General features: G+C 49.6%; 2 protein-coding genes across 2 annotated transcripts in view; both read left to right on the top strand.

Annotated features, from left to right (window-relative positions):
* LOC139047104 (ATP-binding cassette sub-family C member 2-like) overlaps positions 1–17,649 on the top strand; it is a 628,131-nt gene that overhangs the window by 456,873 nt on the left and 153,609 nt on the right. The window lies entirely within an intron of this gene.
* Positions 7,407–9,985, top strand: LOC139061448 (uncharacterized). Its single transcript, XM_070541433.1, has 3 exons — positions 7,407–7,490; positions 7,678–7,781; positions 8,746–9,985. Exons 1-3 carry the CDS (start codon positions 7,407–7,409, stop codon positions 9,983–9,985), a joined length of 1,428 nt encoding a protein of 475 aa, XP_070397534.1.

Raw genomic sequence — 17,649 nt, 5'->3', positions numbered from 1 at the left:
GCACTAAAATCAGTAATATCCACGAACTTCGGCCGTCAACATTCATGCGCGTGAATGAAGTAATACTGCAGCTCTGCACACACAGGTGTATACATTCTATCGCACTTTGTATCGTTGTATGTTACTTGCATCCACGGAGTAAGACATATAGGAGGTGAAACTCCCGTCAGCGCGAGCGAGCGCGGGCGACCAGATAAAGTCACAATTGTTGCATGCGCCGACGCTACCCTATGCAGTGGCGGCACCATGCGGCGCGTCGTAGAAGCAGCAGCGGAAAAAAAAAAAGCAGCGCCCGGCGCTCACTCCGGCGGCACCCGCTCAAAGCAGACGACAAGCAGACGACACGGGTGTTTGCTTCAGCGGGCACGCCGTAACCGAACTGCGTAGGTGCGCGCACTCAAGAAAACTGTGTTGTTGTGTGCGCATCAAAAAAAGCAACACGTGTGGCAAACTTCCGCTAATCTTCCTCTTATCGCCAAGCAGCTAGGGCAACTAGTTTTCGCGAGTCTTATAAAAAAGAAAAGGAACGGAAACACATGCACGGCGGCATCCTTCCTAAGCGCACCCCTGTGAGCACTAGAGCGAGAAAGAAGCGGTCGCCCTTTGAGCGATTAGGAACGAGATAGCCATCAGTTTCGCAAGCGCAAAAAGCCGAAAACCGCCCGCCACGGAGCAAGATAGCCCTGGCTACAACCAGAAGCTACGTATCATCTTATAGCTGTCATGGAAAACGCGTTTTATTTTTTACTGTGCTCAAATGGCTGAAGCGTAGCAGCAGTTGCTTTTCGGGCTACAAGCGGTAAAGAAGCGCGCGAGAGTGCCCTCAGTAGAAGTCAGGCGCGCGCGGCCGAACGGGAGCAACACTCGACCGGTTGCCCTGGCAACCGAAACAGCGGTAATTTCTTCCCATGCCGCCAGGTGCCGCGAGCATGAAAATATATCCGCGGGCTTGTGACCTTTTCTGGTCGCCGCAAACAGCGGAGTTTCCACTCCTATATTTCTTGCTCCGTGCTTGCATCGCATAGTGGTTCTCTTACCGACGGTTCAAGCTCCGTCCGTGCAATTCTGTGTAACCATACTTTTCGTCTGGTTAGGTTCTGGTTGCCGCGCGCGATACAAAATCACTTCTTGCCATCCTTCGTCCGGTTTCGGCACCCAACCGCACGGCAACGATGCATTTCGGACCTCCCGGAACGAAATTATCTCAGCGATGTGCATAGCACAACACAAGAAACGCGCGCACTTCGCCCGGCGCGCAGGAACTTTCATGGCGGCAAAGGGGCGGAGCAAGGTCACATGTCACCGATCAGCCTATCGCAGGCGTTGTCGGCTGGATCAAAGCCTGGCGGTACTTTTAGATGGTTGAGGGACTTTAGCTCCGCCCGCTGACGGCGAGAGTGCCCCGAGTGGCGCCCGACTTCGCCCTCATTCTCATGCGGGGCCGCATCCCGCTTGCGCACCGTTTTCTAGTGCAATTTCTAGTGCACCGTTCCGTTGCTCTGGTGCTGACGGTCGCGATGAAGGGGACCATGCATCGCCAGTGGTCCAGCACATGGCGCTGTCGTGCAGTAGCGGGCGGCCGCAGGGCATGAAACCACGGCCCTGAGAGCGAACAGACCAGTTGAGATTGTTGTTTTGCTTATATTCACCTTGTCTTTCATATTAGCGCATGTCGCCGGCATCCACCACTGCTCGATTTTAAGCAACATCCCACAAGTAGTTTCACGTCGGCGCGATAGAGAATGGGAAGCGCTGCACGGACGTCCGAAGCTATAGCACCGGCACTCTCGATGCCAAGGCGAGTAAGCCAAGTCATCGCCGTCGGTGGCAACTTTTCATCGCACTGAGAACCCCTTCAAGCCATGGAATGCTTCCGTGAAGAAACTTTCGCGACTGACCAGTTACTCCGATTAGTCGTCCCAATTATCTCTTCCTTTTGTAAAGTTTCATAACGGCCTTGTAGTAGCTAATTAAAGCAGTTTTCAGAAGCGTCGCTGATATTAATATTAAACCCACTGCTGGAGACAATGCCGGAAAAGTTCTCTCGACAGAAAATTCATGCCCTCAGTAAAGCTTGGCGCCTGTAACGTATCACGCCGGCGTGAAAGAGCCCCAGTCACCGTAGCCGCCGTTGTGGCTACTTGCGTTATGTTGCCTAAAATCGAGCAGCGGTGAACGCCGGCGACATGCAATAATATGAAGGATAAGGTGAATACAAGCAAAACAACAATCAGAACGGGTCTTCGTTCCTTCTCAGTGCCGCGGTTTGATGCCCGGCTGCTGTCCGTTACTGTGCGACAGCGCCATGTTGTAGACTATCGGCAATGCATGGTCCCCTTCGTCGCAACCATCAGCACCAGAGCGACCGAACGGTGCACTAGAAATTTATCAAGCGTGATGCGGCCCCGCATAAGAGTGAGGGTGAAGTCGGGCGTCACTCGGGCAATTCTCGCCGTCAGCGCGCGGAGCGAGATAGCAGCGCCTTGGTGTGGCACCGTAGCCACTCCAGCCACCTAAGCCGTGGTCCGTTTACTTTTTTTGGCCGACAGTGCACCGCGTAGAACGAGCATTTCTACACCCACAACGCTGTGACACATCGCGCATATGAATCGCCATTTGTAGCTTGCGAACACATTTCGTAACAGCTCGAACGTCGTGGTAACCTCGGCGCATCGCAGCCGGCAAAACGGCTCACACGCTGTATAGCGCACGCGGAATGGCAGCGATAACGAGGCAATAGAACTTATCGCTACTTATCGTGTCATCACTTCTGAAATTTGCGAAGGACTAGCGTTCACCACTTCGCAGCAGCGCACCGCTTACACAGAACAGATACCGATCTTTTACACTGGGTGCGCCAATCGGATACTATTTATTTCGCCACACCCTGAACACGTGTACTGCTCAGAATGCAGATGTATGTGATGGACTTCTCGTTTGCAACGTGCACACAAAGCGTGGCACAAAAAATCACGAAGTCGACGGCTTCAACTATTTCTTCCCGACGCTCATGTAAACACAACACACTTCCTGCGCTTCGTCTGTTTGTGTCGGCGATCGCACGCACTGATGAGGCCTGGAAGGGTACACCGGCTTGCTGCCTTCGACAACTGTCTCCGTGGGTGCCAGATAACTTGAGTAAAAATCACAAGAAGGAGAAAAATAGACTGTTTCTGACACGGCTGCAGCTTAGGCCTCGCGTGCCCGCTTCGCTTAGAGCAAGCGCCATGTTTGCCATGACGACGGCTGGCGCCGTCCACCTCGGACCAGTCAATGAGAGACGAGCAGGTGTGTGGTTGGCAAAGTTGCGACCGCTCGTCTGCCTCGGCTGGAGAGCCATCCGCGCGCAGGCGGGCGGAACGGATGGGCCGACTGACCATGCGAGGCCGTGAGGGAGGGAGGGCAAGCGGTGCTGGGCTCGAGCAGCAACTGCATACTTCGCGACCGGGCGCAACGGGATCGCGGCCGCTCTTGCTCACGCCAGCGTTTCGACAGCGAGTGTCCGCGGTCATCGAGTGTGATGTATTCTTGTTTGCCTGTGCACGTTGACACCATGCTTGTTAATTCAGTTAACCCGCCGCGGTTGCTCAGTGGCTATGGTGTTGGGCTGCTGAGCACGAGGTCGCGGGATCAAGCCCCGGCCATAGCGGCCGCATTTCGATGGGGGCGAAATGCGAAAACACCCGCGTACTTAGATTTAGGTGCACGTTAAAGAACCCCAGGTGGTCCAAATTTACGGAGTCCTCCACTACGGCGTGTCTCATAATCAGAAAGTGGTTTCGGCACGTAAAACCCCATAATTTTTAATTCAGTTAATGAACGAATGCTTCCAAGTTCGTGCGAGCGAACTTATTTATATCCACACTAGGTATCGCGGATATAAATGATGTGGATATGAATAAGATCGCTCGCACGAACTTATCCACACTAGGTATCGCGGGGAAGAAGAAGAAGCCGGAGGGAGCGGATGCACATCACGTCGGCTCCGTATTCCACGAATGTTCTTCTAGCGCAAATCGCCAAAAAGCCACCCGCTATTGCACGCCAACGGACTCAGCTCGTTCCCAGGAACAAGTGGATACCGAAAACCAGTTGGGATTCCCATTTTTCAAGCCTCTACGACAGTATTTTGGCCGGACCTCGTGGCGGGAGAGCCGCGAGGCCACGCGCCGGGGCCGGCTTCCTCAACAATTGCCGATCATTTTCTCAATGATGGAAGTCACCGTAGAGGGGCGCAGCATATCCCAGGAAGAAATGGATACAAGCAAAAGATGGAAGGAGGTCAGACACAGAAGATCAGGCCGGCGAACCTCCCAACACCGCGAGAGCACCTTGTCGCCGACGCGGCTCGGCAAGTGCAACAACAACCCATGGAAAGGCAGGCTAGAGCAAATACGCAAGGCAAGCAGAATGCCACATTTGCCAAGAAGGGATTACAAGATTGTGATCAGACCGCGTGGAGGACTCAAATTATCCGAGCACGGTATTAGCCCCGAGAACGAACGCGAGCGGCGCTGCGAGCGCCGCTCGCGTGACGTCAGGGCACGGACTCGCGCCTATCGTCTGCTACAGTTTGGGCGTTGTCCGGGCGCTTTCTGCGGTGTTTTCGTTTGTTCGCCCTCGTTCTCTCTGCTTGTATACTTATGGTGGTCGTCCCAAATATATTTTTACGACGTCTTCCTTTGCGAACATTTATTCAAAGAGCTAATTTCTTAGACAACAATGCAGCTCTCGAAGGCAACGCTACAGTGCCAGCCGAAGCGACGCAGACCAGCCCATTGCGGGTTTTTCATACGCGGATAGACAATCGCAAAAGCATAACCTATAGGAATCCAGTTATGATACCGTACCTGCCGCGGTGCAACAAGTATGTCACAAAGCTGGCTATATATGACTTCTACAGCAGTTACGTCGATTTTATTACGCTAAAACAGATTTGCTCACGACGAGTAGTTCATGGTACAACATCGAATTTTTGCATTTCCTCACAGAAACGCTCGGCAGTAGCACGGGGACTTAACTGATACTGGAGCTTAGATTCTACACGCCTCACTTGCTTCTTTAACTGCTTGTCAACATTAGGCGGTTCTTCACGTGTTTATTTTTTTAAGCGGCGGAAATTTGAAGTTAATGAAGGCTTACAGCTATTTACAGAGTACAAATAGGAATGTACCAATATATATTCCGTTTTCCGTGCTACACGTTCAACTCACCTCTTTAGGGCGCGTTTGTTAATGATTAATAATGTAAGTTGTGTTCCTCTTTTTTTGTCTATATTACCAAGTGTATATCATTTATTTATTTCAATGCCGCAGTGTGTTTTGCATTGGTATTGTGGAAATATTTCACTGTTCTTTCATATATTGTATAACTGCAATGTTTTATGGCCACTATATAAATGTAATTTATATGGCGCTTGATGTGTTACCCCATGCAGCCATATTGTACCTAAGGGGGTGAGGTTACCTCAAGCCGCGTCTGTGCGACTTTTTTCCCTCATCCACCTCCACTTACCACTCCTCTGTACATGTGTGTGTGTAAATGGAAATTAATAAATCAAACTAACTTGAGAATTTACTGGTGCTTGCAGCTTGAGAAATATATATACATGACGAACCTGTTTGGCGAACTGACACAGGCTGCTCGGCCCAATTTTTTTAGTGAAGTATGCCTGCTGGACCGCATAGCTGCAGCCAGAAAGAAGTCGAAGCGTCAATGACTAGTAGTATGGGACATATTGAAGATATCGAAATTCCCTCGGTGGAGGGTCAGAAATCAAGTGAAAGTATATGCAAGGATTGTGGTGCTTTCTTTATGAGTGTTTGCGATTGGATTGGGGCAAACTTAATTTAGCCTGCAAGGTTCTCTTTTGTGTACCGACGAAGCGATTAGTTATCCGTTTGTATAATTGAATAACGCTGGATCGAGACATGGTGAGACAGAAGGTGCTTGAATTTTCCTTTTGTATACAGGCAATCTAAGCTGCGGTGTAGTAGCTCGAGAATACTTTAGCCATTCCAGTTGGCGCTGTAAAAAAAATGCTTTATGGTTTTAATTCGAAGTTGTAGTTAACTGATGGGTTTCGCGAACATAGCGTGCCTCGTCATACGGACAGTCGATTGCTACCGTTACGTGATCAGGGGTGTGCCATATTGTCGATAAAGGCTACTGAGGGCCACTATGAAACATTTCATCACTTTCAATTGAGTGGCTCTCGATCTTAACAACAAAACTTTTCTCTCAGGTGATTTCTACTGTGGTGTTTGTGAATTAACTATGTAAATACTCTACATGACGAGCCGTCGTGTTAGCAGCCATGAGCAATTCGTTTTTTGGAGGCCTGTTTCAGAGGGGGATGAAAGTAGCAGCAAACTTTTTCATAAGAAATGCGCGCCTAACTATTTTTTGGCCATATTTGAACAGAACAACACACCAGAGTAATAGGAATCATGATGAGAGCTTCGCTGGGCAGTGTCTTTCTAAAATCAGATACCATGTTGACGCCAATTACCAAATTTTTCTTCCACGTAAAATGCAATGCCTCTCATAGCTAAATACTAAAGGAATGTTAAGTGTTTAGCGAAGCATCATACACAACTTCGCGCGTTGAATTTGCAGATATTCTTTTTTTAGTCAAAATTTACCGATAGACACGGCGCATATATGCATTGCAAAACCTAGTAGACCCCTTTAACGCTACTTAGCTTGCGATATCCAAGACGCAAAGTTTCTCGACTCACACGCTTTTGAAGAAGAAACTGTGGTTAAGGCATGGCAGCTGAAAGAAGCCGACGTATTCTTCAATACGTACGGCTCGAGCCACCCATACCCCAAGCATACACGAAGGGAACGAGTGCGCGCGGCAGCCGAGCGAGCCGGAGCGAGCGGCGTCCTGGCCGTGACGTCACTCGCGAGAGGGCGCCACTCCTAATTCTCGGGGCTAACAGTTCCCCTCACAGCTGCGGTACAAGATGCGGCAGGTATTCCTCGAGACGAAAGGGAGGAGGACATTGTCTGCCCCAACAACTATCAAAATATCCTCATCGTCAGTACCTCGGATCAAGAGCGTGCAAACAAATATCAGGAAGTAGCACGTATCAAGATTCAAGACAAGTTTTACGAGAGCAATGCTTACGAGACAGCGCCTGACATGACGGCCAAAGGAGTCATCAGAGGAATCCCACTCGACGAGGGCCCAAGAGACATCACAGCAGCGGTGGTTACGAGTAAAAACCCAACGGCGATAGCAGCAAAGAGACTCAGTAATACTACCACAGTGATTGTGCTCTTTGAAGGACACAAAGTGCCCACGTACGTCCGATACAGGGCAGCGCTACTCCCTTGCTCCCTGTACAGGAAACAAGTGGATATCTGTCACCAATATAACAGACTTGGACACAGAGGAGATGTATGTCTCAACCCTGACAACAAGATTTGTGCGGGATGTGGAACATCAAACCCAGATAAAGATCACAGGTGCCAACCTAAATGTCAGTTATGCGGCGAGGACCATCGGACCGCAGAGGAGACGTGCAAAGCCAAATTCAAAAATCCCTTCATCGTTAAACAGAGGCAATGGCACAGACTGCAACGAGAACGACAAGAAGAACATGAGGACGCTATCTCAAGAGAAGACAGAGCAGAGACTCGCGGAACGCCTGGCCTCCTAAACGCCAGGGAACGACGCTCCAGGTCGAGAACAAGGTCTCCATCTACCACCAGGTCCTTATCCCGGTCCGGCTCCAGGACACCGGGGACACGATCCAGATCCAGGTCCGGAAGTAAGCCATCCTCTTCAGCAAACCAGACTAACACGGTGAGCTGGGCAGACGTGGTCGATGGCGTGCGCCCGGGGGCTGGTGGGGAGACTGCCATTAATAACGAGATCAAGCAACTAAAACACGAGAACGCGCAGCTGAGGATTTTGCTAGCACGTATGAGCGATGAAATCAAAATTCTCAAGGAAGGAAAAAACCAAATAAATCAGGTAACTCCCACTCCACACGCGAGCACGAAAGAGCCATTTGAAATCCCGGACAATAAGACGGACGAAGGGGATGAGCCCCCTCCACTCAAACGCAAGGCCCAAGCCATCAGTGATAAAGAAGATAACGCAGTGGTAGATAAAGCTTTAGCCGATATTCATAAGAGCCTAGCAGAAATACAAAAGTCCAATGAAAAACGGGACGAAATGATGAATCAAATGGCTAAGGCAATAGCAGCAATTATGAGTAGATTAGATATCCTAGAGGCAAACCAGTCACCAGGTAATGGACTCCCCTCCGTTGCGTCAGAAGTACCACAATCCTTACCCACTTCACAACCACATAATTATATAAGATCAGCTTCTCTCCAACCTCCCGTCTCCCTCCCATGGTCGCACCCGAAATGAGGCGCGCTAAAGAAGGGTTCAGGATATGGCAGTGGAATTGTAGAAGTTACGAAAACAAAAAGCCAGTTTTGCAGCAGTATTTGAAAGACAAGGATACACCGGACGTCATAATTCTGCAGGAAACACACGGGATTGCAAAGCTAGCAGGATACAGATCTTTTGGCTATGCCGAAGGGGACACCAGGGCATTAACTACGCTGGTAAAAAGAAACATAACTTGCATGCAGCACAACACAGGCATAACGCACATTGACAATATTCTATTGGAACTCATCCCACAAAAAAAGACAGGACGTAGCTTATTTATTCTCAACATTTATAGTAACCCCATGCTACATAAACACAAATTCAAGAACCTGTTCCATAAAACATGCCGTAGACGACTCCCCGGAGGAGATAGCCGAAAACATCGTGAACCTGTGCAACCCCCTAGCGGTGGAGGCGCACAGAATCGGCAATGCAACCACGGTGATAGTACTCTTCGCAGGACAGAAAGTACCGAACTACGTCAAGTATGGCTCGATATTAGTCAGGTGCGGGCTTTACCGCAAGCACTTTGACGTGTGCAGGCAATGCGGCAAGGTCGGCCATAGAAGAGACGTATGCCCTAATCCTGACACCAGAGTGTGCTTCGGCTGCGGAATCGTGAATCCCAGCGAGGATCACAAACGCGAATGCAAGCCCAAGTGCAAGCTCTGCGGGGGACAGCATCCAACGGGCGAGAGGGAATGCAAAAACAAGTACAAGATACCGTACGTGGTCAAAAAACGGCAATGGGAACGCAAGAAGGAAGCCATGCAGCAACAACCAGATCCGGAAAGCTTTCCGCCGCTGCGAGCGCCGTCTGCCGATAGACTCCGCGGGGAATCGAGGCAGCGCGACAGCAGCCGCAAGAGGGACAACAGCAACGGAGGCAGGAGCGCCAGCCGCCACAGACCGTCGCAGTCGCAGTCGAGGGAGAGAGTCGCCTGGGCCGACGCAGTCAAGGCAAACATGGCAGAGAAGAGACAACCACCAGCGCAAAACGCCGCGAAGACAATCCAAGAAGAGAACGGGATGGTAAAAGCCCTGAGAGACGAGAACGAGATGCTAAAGCGGAGAATCGCCGAACAGGACGCCACCATCAAGGAAATCAACGAGAAGCTAACGACATTAATTGCGTTGCAGCAACAGCAACAGCTGCTGCCGAAGCCCGCGCAAGAGAGGAAACAAGAAGAGATAACCGAGGACGAACCAGAGGTCGAGGTGGACCCGAGAGCCACGAAAGAGGCGGGACCGGTTCCCAAGAGGAGAGCCATAGAGGGCGCCAAGGAACGAAAGATAATGGAGAGAATCGAAAAACAGGACGACAGACTCGACCGTCTTGAGGCGACCAGCAAGGTAACCAACGAACGCCTCACTGGGCTAGCGCAAACAGTTCAGCAGATGACAACAAACATACAGAGAACGATCCAGAACATGATGGCGCAGATGCAAGCACAGCTGCAGACGCAGATACAGACACAAATGCAAGGTATGGAAGCACAGATCATCGCCAAACTGCAGCAATCATGGACGGGACCGCACGTACAGCAGCATCCACACCACCAGTGAGAGACCTCTTGGTCTGGCACTGGAACTGCAATGGCTTTACCGGCAAGAGAGCGGTGCTGCAGCAACACTTGCAGCAACTAACGAGGAAACCAGACGTCATAATGATTCAAGAAACACACAGCGAAGGAACGCCGAGACTACCGGGCTACCGGTCGCACGACAGCCCGCCGAGCAAAAGGGACACGTCCAAGGGCAAGGGCAGAGGGGTCTGCACCTTCGTTAGGAAAGGGATCACCTTCATGGAACACGAAACGATCGGCAGAAGCGCCATCGAACACTGCACGGTGGAAGTAATCACGGGAAAGAGGAGGAAGGAGAGCACTTTCCTTGTGAACGTCTACAGCAATCCGTCCTACGGACAACAGAAATTCAAGGCACTCTTCCACAAAGCGAGTTCAGTCGCGGGGAGCAATACGCTCATAGTGTGCGGAGACTTTAACGCTCCGAGCCAAGACTGGGGCTACCACAGAACGACGGTCAAGGGGAGAGAGCTGATGCAAGACGCCACCGACGTGGGACTGAACCTAATCACGGATCCGGCCTTTCCCACCAGGATCGGCACATCGGTTACGAGAGACACCACTCCGGACCTTACCTTCGTCAAAACTGACGGAGGATCGAGAAAAGCAACATGGAGAAACACGGGCCAAGAGCTGGGCAGCGATCACTACATCGTAGAGGTCGTCGTACCGCTCGAAGGCCAAGGCAACAGCGGCATAAGGAAGCATCGCATTACGGACTGGGACGCCTTTCGAAAGGCGCTACCCGCGGTGCAACTGGACATTACAGACATCGAGCAATGGGCGGCCAACGTCGTTTAGACGACGGAAGGAGCCACCAGAGAGCTGGAGACGGACGAACGGATTGACAATATGGACAGTCGGCTGGCCCACCTGATAGAAGCCAAGCAGTCCATAGAGGCGAGGTGGCAGAAGCGACGAACCAACCGAAGTCTAAGGAAGAAGATAGCCGAGCTCAACAGGCAGATCGAGGTGCACTGCAGGGTGCTATGCACCCTGCAGTGGACCGGATTTTAGAACTAAGGATGCTATATTAAGAAACGCGAAAAAGTTGAAGGGCACAAACATATTTATAAATGAAGACTTCTCTGTTCGCGTGAGGCAGGTGCGGAGGGAGCTCTGGCAGAATTCCGCTGACATAAGGAAAAATGCACAAAAAGTCAGGTTGCACTATGATCATCTGTTAGTGGACAACGTTCGGTACTCTTGGGATGATAGCAAAAAAGTTATCGCTAGAGAAAGCCGTCGCTTGACCGCTATAGACAACGATTGACAGTTCCGAGAGCAATGCTTCACGCTTTTGAATTTAAATGCACGTAGCCTCATTAACAAAATTGAAAACTTTAACTGGCTAATAGAATGTCATACTCCATCAATTATATGTGTGACTGAGACTTGGCTAAACGAATCCATTCTTGACCATGAGTTCTTGCCTCCTAGTTACACGGTTCTGAGAAAAGACAGGCCTTCTGGCCGTGGTGGCGGAGTAGCACTTTTTATTAAGAGTGGTATTGAATTCTCTTTACTACCTCAACTTCCAGATGTTGAATCAATATGGTGTAAATTAAAAATTGATGGTCTCGCTATTGTTATCGGTGCTATCTACCGTCCGCCAAATTCCGCCCCTGACATTTTTTCGGCTATCAGTGATTATATTGTCCGACATAAGCTTAACTGTTCTAAACTGGTACTAACCGGTGACTTTAACGCACCCGCTATAGATTGGCATTCGTTATCATCAACTGGCCGTGATAGGATAATTTGTGATTCGTTAATTGACATGTCAGTAGCTTTCGATCTATCGCAGCTGGTTGTCGATACAACGCGCGATGATGCTGTCTTAGATCTTGTTTTTGTCAATGATGACCTGGTAAAGAATGGATATCAGTGCCATGTTGTTGACGGAATTTCCGACCATAAGGCTGTTATTGTTCGCCTAAATGTTGCTTGTGTACCAGTACGACCAACGTTTAAAACTGTCCTGAATTTTGAGCGTGCTGACGACACTTCTATTATTGCTAGACTTGCATCATGTTTTGATGATTTTGTGTCTTGTAGTGAACACTATAGTGTTGATATGTTGACTAACCAATTTTATGGTATAGCTAATGAGTGTATAGCGCAATTTGTTCCTCAAAAGAGTATAAAACGGCATGCTACACACCCGTGGTATACCAGACCAATTATACAACTCAAACGTCGCATTAAGCGACTGCGAAAACGACGTAATGCACAAAATAATGACGGGGAGTCCCTAAATAAATTACTTAAATCTGAACTAAAATCCAAAATGAGTGAGGCTAGAAGGTTCTATTTCAATACCACATTATCCTTTTTTATGAAAAATAATCCACTTAAGTTTTGGAAAACCATCAACCCTGCTACCTCCTGCCCGTCATCCTTCGTAATAAATGATGTGTCCTGTTCAGATTCTTCGACAATCTCGGAGGCGTTTAATGGCTATTTCAAATCTGTGTTTGGAGATGACAATGGTACCACCCCCGACATTGGTATTATCCAGGAAATGCCTCCGTTTCCAGTAATTGAAATGAGCTATACCGGTATTTATAACCTTCTCTTGAACATCGACGTCACTAAGGGTGCCGGACCGGACGGTATACCAAACATGTTTTTGAAGCGCTATGCAGAATGGAGTGCTCATTACCTAACCATAATTTTTTGTAAGTCATTAGAGACATGTACTGTACCGGCCATTTGGAAAATCGCCAACGTAATTCCTGTGTTCAAATCGGGTAATAAGCAACTAATTTCCAACTACAGGCCTATCTCGTTAACAAGCACTTGTTGCAAACTCTTAGAGCACATAATTCACAAACATGTCCTTCAGTATTTAACTACTAATAATATATTGTCGCAGAATCAACACGGTTTCCGCTCTGGTTTTTCTACAACTACTCAACTCATTGAATTCACTCATGACATCGCTTCGGCTCTAAATAATCGAGGTCAGGTTGATGCCATATTCATAGATTATAGCAAAGCGTTTGATATGGTGTGCCACAGACAACTTCTTCTTAGGCTCAGTAAAATTATTAACGATGATAAAATACTTGGCTGGATAGCTGATTGGCTACATTTAAGATCTCAGTATGTTACTTTTAATCACGCGCAGTCATCGTCGGCCACAGTCACTTCCGGGGTACCACAGGGCTCAGTCCTTGGGCCCCTGCTGTTCATTATTTATATTAACGATGTCACACAGGTCATTAGGGACACACCAGTGAAACTGCGATTGTACGCCGACGACTGCGTGCTCTATACCACAGTAACTAACAGACGAGATCAAGAGGTTCTCAACAATGTATTTTCGTCCTTTTGTGGTTGGAGCAATGCGTGGAAAATGAGTATTAATTACCAAAAAACTGTACAAATGACTTTCACTAATAAAAAGCAGCCGTTCAATTTCAGTTATAGCTGTAATGGGCACTACCTAAATTCTGTGAATACCTTCAAATATCTTGGAGTTACCTTCACTCAAAACTTAAAATGGCAGCTTCATATTGAAGTTGAAGTTGAAGTTGAAGTTTATTTTCACCACTAACAGTACAGTGTGTTTTACACAGAACAGTTGTGGCGTGGAAAGTGGGAAAAAAGCTGCGCTGATGCAGCTTGACTAGCCCCACCTCCCATCCGTACAAAGCAGCAGAACGACAGCACAGCAAACTTCATACAGCCTTAACATATCAAAGAAAAATAAGTAAAAACGTGTACAATAATTGTCAAGTATACATAATTATATGCGCCCTTGGGTGCCTACAAGTACATCAATCATTCATGCACACACAAAAAAAAACCAACGACAAGTAAATTATTGCAAGGTAACATAACAGTAAGACATACTGTAAACAGAAAGGAGGGCTTTAGATAGACAGAATTTTTCTAGGTTTGTTGCAGATTATGTAAACATGTTGAATAGCTCCCTACCTGAAAGGACACGCAAGTGATCTTCTGTCAGCTTGAACGTATTGAGTATGTGTGGAATGGTGAATTTTAACATTTGGAGACCGTAGTTCGTTCGTGTTCGGGGAATGTGCCAGTGTTCAGAATTTCTGATGGGACGCAATGATATGTTCGGCTGTAATTGCGCTAAACCTCTTAGGTTTTGGCTATTTCTACGAATTTCTGACCTTAACGACAACAACAATTGATGTTCATAGGCAACACTGAATTTTAAAACCTTAAATTTTATAAATAAATGAGATGTATGATCGCTATAGCCTAAATTGGCAACAGCCCGCAAAGCACACTTCTGAAGTGTATATATCTGTGCACACTTCTGAAGTGTATATAGTGCCCTAGCGCAATTGAAACAATTTGCGCTAGGGCACTTAGGAAACTGGGATATTTAAAGCGAACCCTCAAATTCTCAACTAAGGACTGCAAATTAACAGCTTATAAATGCCTCGTCAGACCATTACTAGAGTACGCCTCAGTGGTTTGGGCACCATACACTGCACTTGACATTAGTAAGCTTGAAGCTATACAAAAGAAAGCAATACGGTTCATTTTTAGCCGATATGACCGCAACTTTTCTCCCTCATCTCACGCATGCGCATTATCAATAGAACCCTTGGCTCATCGACGCACACTTGAACGTATCACTTTGCTACACAAGATTGTACACGGCCAAAGTTGCATTGATGCCCCGATTTCCTTCAGTCATCCCACTGGGCGTGCCACGCGCCGTTCACACCCACTTAATATTGTTCCTTTCCAGTCTTTTGTAAATTGTTTTAAGTATTCGTTTTTTCCAAGCACTGTTGAAATTTGGAACAACCTAGCTGGTTCCTTGCGGGAAAAATCTAATGAAGAGTTTGTGAAGAGTTTGTGAGTTTGCGAAGAATTGTCTAACCATATTTTGTAATTACGTTTCAAGTTCGTTGTATGTTGTGTTGATCGAATCTCTGATGTATCCACTCCTGCTATGTCTCATGTATTGAGACAGCAGTATCTGTAAATAAATAAATAAATAAAACAGTGGAACGAGGCCTGCAACGAAGCCGACGGACAGATGCACAAGGGCAAGACGTGGAACATGCTGCGGCACCTCCTCGACGAAACCAAGACCAAGGGCCACCAACAAAACAACCTGGCCAGGATCCTACACAAGGCGATCTGCGAACACGGGGAGGACGAGGTCAAGAGGCGCTTGGACGCCAAGTACCTACCGACCACCCCCACGGAAAGACACCCAGATTACCAAGGCAACGAGAACGAGACGCTAGACCGAGACATCCAGACGTGGGAAGTCAGAGTTGCCCTGCAGGATCTCAACGGCAGGTCCGCCGCGGGTCCCGATCGAGTGACCAACAGAGCGCTCAAGAACCTCAACGAAGCGGCCATGGAAGCGCTCACGAACTTCTACAACAAGTGCTGGCAAGAAGGAAGGCTGCCCAAGCAATGGAAAGCAGCCAAGACGATCCTCATCCCCAAGCCTGGCAAGCCGCCCAACATAGAGAACCTCAGGCCGATCTCGCTGACTTCGTGCGTGGGAAAGGTCCTCGAGCACGTTCTCATGAACAGGTGGCAGCGTTACCTGGAAGAATCGGAGCTTTACCCAAATTCCATCATCGGGTTTCGTAAGAAGCTCGGGACGCAAGACGCCATGATCTTACTGAAGAACGAGATCATCGACGATACGACGGGCACCAATGACAACAGAGCCATACTCGGGCTGGACTTGCAGAGCGCCTTCGATAAAGTGAGGCACTCGGCTATCTTGGCCCAAGTATCCAGGCTAAACATGGGCAGAAGGACTTACCAGTACATCAAAGACTTCTTGACGGAACGGACCACCGAAATCTGCGCGGGAGACCTGAAGCTCGAAGAGAAGAAGCTGGGCAGCGTGGGAACTCCGCAGGGCTCGGTGATCTCCCCGCTACTCTTCAACCTCGTGATGATCGGGGTGGCCAACCGGCTAAAAAGAGTAGCGGGAGTCCGGCACACCATCTACGCCGACGACGTTACGCTATGGGTACCGGGAGGAAGCGACGGACACATCGAGACAACGCTGCAAGAAGCGGGCAACGCCATCGCGGAGCAGCTGGGCGGGTCTGGACTCGTTTGCTCTCCGGCCAAGTCAGAACTGCTGGTGATTCCACCGACAGGAGCGGGCAGGAAAAGAAAGAATATGGAAGCCAAGTACGAGCGTCCCAAGATTACGGTCAAGACAGCGGGAGGACAGGTAATACCGGAGGTCGAGAAGATTCGAGTCTCGGGCTGCTCATCCAGCGAAACCGTGTTAACGTTGAAACGGTCAACAAGTTCGTGGGCAAAGCGGCCGCGGCAATGAGACTCATCAAGAGGGTGTCCAACAGAAGAGCGGGGATGAAGGAGGAGAGCCTGACTAGGCTCGTTCAACCCTTCGCAGTTAGCCACATAACATACGTTGCCGCCTTCCACAACTGGAGGCCGAGCGAACGTAACAAGATAGACGCCACCATACGCAAGGCGTATAAGGCGGCACTCGGTCTCCTCGGGAGCACGAGTACCGAAAAATTCATGGTGCTGGGAGTCCACAACACGCTGGACGAAATAGCCGAAGCACAGAGAACGGCGCAACTCGAGCGTCTCTCTGAAACGAGAACCGGAAGACAGATACTGCGGGACCTTGGCCTCGAGCCGAGGGAAGGCAACCAGCAGGAAGACGTACCTATACCGGATACCATCAACAGAAAGCTCAGGGTCTACCCGATCCCGAGGAACGTGAACCCCGAGCACAACAAGGAGCGGAGGTTGGCGGGGGCCAGGGCTCTCGTGGACTTCCACGCAAGAGAAGAAGGCGCCGTCTACGTGGACGCGGCGGAGTATCGAGGGAGCAGCGACGCATACGCGGTGGTGGCTGTCGGGGCATCGACGGGTGCAACGAAGACCGCGGCGAGCGTACGGACTCGAGAGGCACACCGGGCGGAGGAGGTGGCCATCGCCTTGGCCATCTCCGACCCCGGATGCACTACAGTGTTGTGTGACTCTAGAACGGCAGTGAAGAACTACGCCAAGGGTAGGGTATGTAGTGAGGCCGCGCGCATACTGCGCAAGGCCGAACACATCGAACACAAAAGAGCTGTGGTGATCAGGTGGTTTCCGGCCCACATGGGCAGTGACGTGTCGGAACGCGGGAACGTGAACCACAACGAGACGGCCAACTCAGCCGCGCGAGGACTAACCAACCGCGCAGCTGCAAGCACGGCCGACTCGGAGTGTTGGTCGCGGTGCAGTGCCAAGGACAAATGACCACCTTCAACGAAATAGTGAAGTGGTACAGACTTAACAGACAGACTATGCCGCCACCTCATCCGGGGCTTACCCGGAAGGAGGCAGTGCTATACAGGCAATTACAGACGGGGTCCCTGCTCACCCCGGTGCTAGCTAAGCACGTGTGTCCGAGCGTGTACGCAAGTGACGTGTGTAGACTGTGCGCTAAGGAGAGAGCCACCGCGGCCCACATCCTTTGGGACTGTAGCATAAATCCGCGAGGAGCCAGCGAGAAGACAACGATCCCGCCGCAGCTAGAGGCTGCAACGAGGAGCTATGACTAAGAGACACAACTCAAGGCCGTCCAGCAGGTCTCGGCAGCTCTAGAGAGGCAGCGACCGCGCAAAACCGAGGAGAAGGGAGCAGCAC

This window comes from Dermacentor albipictus, chromosome 6, assembly GCF_038994185.2.
Source record: "Dermacentor albipictus isolate Rhodes 1998 colony chromosome 6, USDA_Dalb.pri_finalv2, whole genome shotgun sequence".
Classification (NCBI taxonomy): Eukaryota; Metazoa; Arthropoda; class Arachnida; order Ixodida; family Ixodidae; genus Dermacentor; species Dermacentor albipictus.
The sequence above is the reverse complement of the archived record's forward strand: the minus strand, read 5'-3'. Positions and strand labels throughout refer to the sequence as shown.

Coding starts and splice junctions, on each gene's coding strand:
- LOC139061448 (XM_070541433.1), top strand. CDS start 7,407: ATGTATGTCTCAACCCTGACAACAAGATTTGTGCGGGATGTGGAACAT. Junction 7,491..7,677: donor TCACAGGTGCCAACCTAAAT/GTCAGTTATGCG, acceptor CCTAAACGCCAG/GGAACGACGCTCCAGGTCGA. Junction 7,782..8,745: donor ATCCAGATCCAGGTCCGGAA/GTAAGCCATCCT, acceptor CACAAATTCAAG/AACCTGTTCCATAAAACATG.